At 43.5% G+C, this 7,650-nt stretch overlaps 1 protein-coding gene across 1 annotated transcript; it reads right to left on the bottom strand.

The window, feature by feature from the left end:
* Positions 1-5,827: 5,827 nt before the first annotated feature.
* Positions 5,828-6,940, bottom strand: SSTR5 (somatostatin receptor 5; the record flags this gene model as incomplete). The annotated part of the gene is made up of 1 exon (XM_080617375.1): positions 5,828-6,940. One exon carries the CDS (start codon positions 6,938-6,940, stop codon positions 5,828-5,830), a length of 1,113 nt encoding a protein of 370 aa, XP_080473501.1.
* Positions 6,941-7,650: the final 710 nt, after the last annotated feature.

Here is a 7,650-nt window from a genome sequence, read left to right as displayed (position 1 = left end):
ATGGCTGGTATCTGTGACACTGTGCCCTTGCTCAGGTTTCTTGGGGGTATTGCTTGGCAAGGCTTTGCATCACCATGCCGCTGATGGATGGGGTGTTAACATGTTTTATGGTCCATCCAAGCCCCGTTTGTGTGATCTATTCAATGCTCTTTGCCCCAAGAGAGCCACACTGAAGCCCAATTTTCTTTCAGAGTGGTCCCTCTTGGAGAGATGAATGACAAACATGCTCAGAGCAAGCTGCAGAGTTTCTGGAGATGCATTGTTGATGAGAGCCACCTGATTGTCCATTTAGCACAGCTTTTACCAGCAAAACCCCTACCTGAATGAGGGACAGGGGACTTATGTCAAAGAGACACAAAATCAATGCATCAGAACTTCTCCTTTCCATGAAAAGCAGCTATTCCTGCAAGACTTCGACAAAACTGATGTAATCTCTGTGGTGCTGGCACCAAACACCGTACTTCGTGGTGGGACTTTTAATCTCTCTTCTATGTAAGACAGGCATGAGAAAGGAAGCACTGGGTTAGTTTTACAGGTGGAAACCTTCGGGAATTGCAGCCTACCTCACACCAAAGTTCTGAGGTTAGGATCTGAACCAAGATCTGTGCATTCCTAAGTTGGCTCGGTATGAGCAAGCCCATCTTTTCTTCACAGTGATTACATGACAGGACAGAGTCATCCCTTCCTCATTAATTCCTCTATTTTTGTGGGAATAAATTGCATTAAATGAAATGCGTTTGCAAAACAAGAATTCCTTCTCAAACCCACATTTATTCATTCGCTGGAGTATGACCATTACTGGCAGTTTAGTAAATAAAATTAATTTTGATTCTTTCTAAATGAGAAAACAAATCAGTCATTAGGCTAATGGAAGCTTCTTTCAGTCTCATGGGAACATGCTGCACACATTTCTAACATGTTTCTTTTTCTTATGGCAAATTAATAGAAGCCATGTCCTGCTCCCCTGCTGTAAGTCAAGAGAGTAATCAAAGAAATTCAGGCAAATCTGAGGTTTTCCACATTCTGGTGCCATTCTTTCTTGCAAGGAGTTAATCTTCAGGGCTTTATTGAGATGAGAGACTTTCAAAATTAAAGGAAAGAGGATTTCTGGCTTGATCAGCAAATAGATCGTGCTTTTCAGCATCCTTTGTGTCTTTCTGATTGTCACTTGTGGTCAGAGCATCGAACTTCTGGCCGTTGAAAAAGGCAGGTGATTAGCAAGGTGTAACTCTTCCCCATGGGCTGCAAATTTGATTTCACACTGGAATCAGCACTGATTTGCTCCATTTCAGTTCACTCTTGATGTGAAACTCCAGGGCTTGGATATGACCTTTCAGAGGTGGGGACTGAGGAAACAGCCTGCTAAAATGAGCTTGGGCAGGCTTTCCAAGGCAGATTAAGAGTTACCATCATGAACAACAGCCAGATTTCTTGGAATAAAAAGACTTTATAGGGCCCAGAAAATATGCCAACAACTTCAGGGTTTGGTTCATTCAATGCAAAACATTGTACACTTTGTCCAGAAGAGGAAAGTGAAGATAATCTCTGTAGCATAGGCCTAAAGACCATGGTAGATGAGTGTGTGGCAACTCCACACAATACGTGATGCTGACCTGACTTTGACCCAGAGAAGAGAACAGAGAAATTCTGCTGAATATACTCTTAGTTTGCACTGAAGCTCTTCCTCTGTGGTAGAAGATGATGCTTTTGTTAGCACAATATAAGTGTTTATAAAGAGTCTTGGCACAAAATGCGGTTGGCTTTTCTTTCCAGCATGTTATAAAATCATAATGGAAAGGAAAACAGAGTATCTTTAATGCACCAGATTATTGTTACACTGCTGTCTCCTGATACTGCATTAGATTAACATGACAGAGCAATAAGACACATTTATCACACCTCTTTCCCATGGCCAGAGAGATTTGAAATGAATTAGCTTTTTCCCAGAAGAGGTTATCCAGAAATCATCAATAGGTCAACTCTGCCCATTTTTACTTGAGTGTTGGTTTTCTGAGTATTCTTCAGCTCTTCAGTGTTCTTACCCAATCCACTGAGGAGGTTTTCTATTTCATTTGGGTTTGGAGTTTATTCTTCCACCTGCTTCTTGCTATATTGCTAAATCTCTAGGTGTGTAACATTCTATCAATGTGAGTTTTGTGTTAAAGTGATACACAGTCCGTGTGGGTTTGATACACCTCAATCTAAAAGATGCCTAAAAAGGGGTGTCTAATCCTGGGATTAAATGTCTGGAGGGACATTTTGGGTTTGCTGCCAGTCCTCAAACCAGCCCTGTCAGTCTGCTGGGGGATTTGTCTGACTCCAAATTCCCCCATCTCTATTCCAAGCAGCCTTCTGGCAAACCGGTACCCAACTCAAAACTTCCCTAAGCCATTCCCGGGTCTCTGCCCAAGCTGTGAGCTTATTTTAAGATAGAAGAGGCTTTGTATGAGACTGTTGCTCCTTGTACATTGTAATTCTGTTGGTGCTGCTGCCAGTCCCAAGCCTATCAAAGAAGGTTTCTGTTGGACTCCTGGTTTCAAAGCTGTTGGATGCACTTGGCTCAAGTTATCAGTAATATTTCATAATCCTCAAGTGAAAGGATTCCTCTTAAAAATGAGGACTGAGATACCAAGCAGCCCTTCTCTCAGGCAGCCCTAAGGAAACACTAGTGAGGACTGGCTGCAATGACACCCTTCCCCTCTGGTCCCCGATGCATTGCCTCTCTCCAGGATTTCCAGCTCTGATTTTTATAGAGCTCCAAGTACGTTGGAGCAAATCATAAGTTTGGAGACAGCAAATTATACGGGGGTTTTGTGTTTTGGTGCTGACATTCAGCCCTGAATGCTGTATGAATGTCAGTACATTCCCAGTTTTACAGATACAGAAACTAGTACCCAAGGAGTGAAGTGACTCAGGCAGTCTCACAGCATCAGGGACAAATTCCTAAACCTTGCCCTGGCATTTCAGCTGTTCTCTGCTCATATCTATCTTGCTACCTCCATAGCAAATGCTAATGAAGCAACCAGCATTGCTCAGCTTAGCTATTGGTGTGAACAACCCCCTGGTTTCTTCATTCTAATTCTCCCTGTGCTCCAGAGGATCAGCCCATGATGGATGATGGCATAGATGGACTCAGCAACACACTTTACCTTGAATCATGCGTCCCTGTGCTTCTGCAGAGCGAGCTACCAATGCTGCATGCATGGGGCACCCTTCCTCTGTGCGAGCATTAATTATTACTGCTGCTTGCAGAATGATCTGTGAACTAAAATGGGTTTTTCTAATTCTGTCACTGGAGAAGAACTTCTGGCTAATCAACTGGGCGCAGATGGAGTTGGCAGAGATGACATAAAGGCCTGAACTAATTACTCCACATGTCTCAAGAACTGATAAGAGAGTTGATTTATGCCTGGAACAGCCTGATAATTCCGGAAATAATAGATATTGCATGACTTAATTAATCAATGTAGACCTGGTTGTGCTGTGGTTTTGAATTAACAGCCGTGGTATAGTGCAGGTGTATGGAAGGTGGGCTGCAGCCTCCTTCTGTGAGAAGCCTAAATATGCCTGCTAATGGCCCAAGCCAAGGATCAGGCTCTGGATACATCCTACATTTTTCTCTCTTTATATCTGGTGAGTTCTTGCACTGTTATTCTAGCATAACATAAGTGTTGCCACGTATGATGGCATGAAGAGGAAAATGGTGCATATATACCCAGCAACAGCAGGTAGGAGCAAGGAATGTAGGAATTGATCCATCCTATGAGTTTATGCTAAATAGTTGCATCAGGAGTAAGCAGTTTCAAGGCCTGAGTATTTTTAGCTTAGGCTATTGCCCTGCCTGGTGTGCTTGGTTCTCAGGGCACGTCTCTGGGCAGGGATTTAACTGCTTCTGCAGAGCATTTTAAGGAGAACCATAGTGCCATATGTTTTAACAAATTAGCCCTGTTTTCAGCACCTTACGGCACACATGACCCAACGTGTGAATAGATTTTGTCCTGCATGGCAGCGTGGGGTTTGGACTGAGAACTACAAGCTCCTGAGGACAGCTAAGAGAAGAAGAGAAGGTCTCCACTCCCAGGCAGTCCTGAAGTCCTCAGTCCTAAAGGACTCGTGGAAACAAGCCACTGTGGTCTAGCTGTTAACAGTGACTCGGCTTTGAAACAGCATCTTCAGGGTTCTCTGCTGAACTTGAGGAGCCTTTGCAATGCTATAAGGGAGGACAGGACTGCAGCCTGGATCTCATTTTTGAAGGCTGCTGACCCCAAAATCTTCAGTAATTTCAACACAGGGTCTCTCACTTTAGTCACCCCAAGGTTGCACTCTGGGTGAGGGGGGGGACCATGTCAGTATCCTACTCTATTTAATGTTATTTACATACCTGCCTTGCCTGTACAAGTACCAGGCTGATATTTACTGCTGGTGCTGCGGGCTCAGCCACATCCCTTAGAAATGCTATAGAAGGTCACCAAAGGTTGGAAAGGCAGCTGAGATGCCCTCTCCTTTTGTACCCCCTGCCCTGCTGGCTGTTATATACACATCCATTTCCTCACAGAAGCCCAGTGTGGGTGACAGGGGTGGCAGAAAGTGATTTCTGAAGAGAGTAAATAGTTTCTGCCTGGATTAAAACAAATATCTAATTTGCTTTCTTGCTTTTTGTCTATGAAGAGCCCTCCCTTTACAGTGCAAGTTGCTTGGTTCAGATCAGATGCAGGAATCAGGTCTGGATGCTGTTCCTTGCTCCCCTCATTCAACTATATGGTCTCACATTAGTCATTAGATCTCTATGTATCTACTGAGCTCCCAAGCACCATGAAGCATGGTGACTTTCATTTAAGTATCTGAACAGGACAGAGCCCCATGGTCCCTGTACTTGGCCCTACCATACTAAACTGTATTGCCTTTACTGTGATTTGAGCATCAAAAACTGCACTGCATCTCTTTTGCTCAGTGCCTGACAGTGCTTAGCAAAAGCCATGAAAAGGATAGTCAGAAGGGGATTGAACTTTTTTAATTTCTGAAAATACAGTTTATATTCATGTCCATACTTACATTCAGAACCAATAAATATACACAACAGCTTTCCAGGACTTCACAATCATCATCACTTACATAATAATAAAGTGGTCACATTACATTTTATATGCAGTTTGGTAGTGACAGTATTATGAATGCATGGAATCCTTTCAACAATGTTTTCCTAGTCTTGCTTTTATATTCTTTTTTATTGTGTTTGAAAGATTCCTGAATGCTATGAGTCTCTTATGTGGGTTAAAGACAGTAAAACAATGTGTCTGACACAGCACTTTATAACCATGGCTGATACACAGTTTCAAGATCAGCGTTGTGGCCTTTTTTGTATGAAACTTCCCCTTAAGAAATCGTGTTTTTCTTCTAAGAGATCCCCTTGAAGCTTCCAAAGATATTATCTGAGCTGTTTTCTGCTTTGAGCTGATCAGTGCAAATGATCAACTCAAATGATCAGCAGTGCAAGCCAGCCATAAACTCAGCTTAACAAGGTAGTTAAAACAAGTTTAGTGTTCTTTTGCATCTCTAAAGCAGTACAGAGCTCAAAGTGTGTACCAGTAAATCAGTTCTCTAGAGTACAGAAAGTGGTAACACACATCTGCCTTAGCCAGAACACCATGAGAGTTTCACGCAGCCCAGAATAGCCTATAACACTCTTAGGTGGCAAAGGGAGAGAAGTCTATGTACATTCATTAGAGCCTGTGGATCTCCAGATTTTAGCTTTGCTATGAATCCATTTTTCCTTTAAGTCCACAACTTCTCCAGGTTTAGAAGTGCTTTTCAGTACCCGACCATGCCCTTAGACTTTGCTAGTCTGCATATGTCCATTGAATTCAATATTTCTCTGGGTTAACATCGATTCTTGCAAGCGGCTGCTGTTCTCTTGCCTGTGTTCAATGGGGTCACCATCCTCTACACCATTGCCCTTTCGTAGGCAAAGGACTTTCTGAAAACTCTGCTTGAAGTTGTCAGAAAGGAATCCATAAAGAATGGGGTTGGCACAGCTGTTTGCATAGGACAGGACCACCACAAAGAAGTACACCCCAACCAACACGGGGTCTTCTGGCAGTATAAATATCAAATTTACAATGTTCATCATGTAAAACGGGAGCCAGCAAAACACAAAGACCACCACAATAATCACCACCATCCTGGTCACCTTCCTCTCTGATCTCCTGCGTCTCGTAGACCCAACTCGGATCCCTGACGACTTGACTTTAATCACGATCAACAAGTAGCAGAGACAGATCACCAACAAAGGACCAAAGAAACCAAGGACCGATGTATAAATGATGAACGCTGCTGACCAGATGTTGACAGGCTCCGGCCAGTTCATGTTGCAGGTGTGAAAGTCTTCCTGCACATCCGAAAAGATGATGACTGGAAGCACCACCAAGAATGAGAAGGTCCAGACAGTCACACTGATGAGCTTGGCTACCCTGGGCCGTCTCCACTTGGTTGATTTGATGGGATGAACTACTGCCAGGTAGCGGTCCATGCTCATCACAGTCAAACAAAATATACTAGTGAATTGGTTAATACCATCTACAGTCATCACCAGCCTGCACAAAAAGGAGCCAAAGGGCCAATAGGAGATGGCATTCTGGGTGGCCAGGAAGGGCAGGCCCAGCATGAAGAGTACATCAGCAACAGCTAAATTCAAGATGTATATGTTGGTGACTGTTTTCATCTTGGCATAGCGCAAAACCACATAAATGACCAATGTGTTGCCACTGAGTCCAACTGCACATACCAGGAGGTAACAGATGGGAATCAGGACTTTGTGGATGTATTTGAATGACGGCTGCTCTGAGAGCGTCCCATTCTCTGTCACGTTGGTCAGCAGGGAGGAATTCACATCACTGGAACTAGCTTCTGTGCTAACTGTGTTGGAAAAGTATAAAGGATCCATAATTTTTACTCCTCAGTTTTCTCTTTTACGGCTAAGAGAGATTAAACTTCATGGGCATCTTGTTCCTAGAAAGAAAAATAAAAAGGAAAAAGGAAAAAAAAGAGAGAAAGAGTGAATTCAAAGTAGACCAAGCTCTTAGATTAAGATATAATTTAACTGTCTGTCTCTAGTCTGAATTTGTGTCTGAATTATGCAGTTAGCACATATGATGAGATCAATGCCTGAAAAGGAATTGCACAAGACAGCCCAAGTGCTCATCCCAGTAGATGCTGGTGTCTGTTTAATTTTCACAAGCTGCATGCTCTGGGGTCAGGGCTGGGTGTAACTGTGAAGATGGGAGGTGTAACACAGCATGCATCCTGCCAGGAAACCCAGAACCCAAACCCAAAGATCGTTCCCAGCTCTCCGTATCTGAAGCTTCAGTGAGATGTTTCACAGGTCTCCCTGTTTACATAGAAACAGTCTCAGTTTGATATCTTCAAATGCCACTTAACTGCCTGGAAGAACCGACTGAGAACCCCCAGGGAACATTGGCATCTTGAAGAAACAAACCCCTCCATAACCCTAATAAAAAGCACCAGTGAACTCCAGAATTGCGAGGACCATGTCTGGGAACACTTCTCCGTGAGGTCAGGCCAGCTGTGGAGACTGCAGTGGGAAGGAGCAAGCTGTTTCTTTTCCATGTCTCAAGGCTGTTCTTCTGTTAGTGT

Source organism: Psittacula echo, assembly GCF_963264785.1.
Source record: "Psittacula echo genome assembly, chromosome: 5".
Classification (NCBI taxonomy): Eukaryota; Metazoa; Chordata; class Aves; order Psittaciformes; family Psittacidae; genus Psittacula; species Psittacula echo.
Note: the sequence above shows the minus strand (reverse complement) of the source record. Positions and strands in the feature narration are given on the sequence as shown.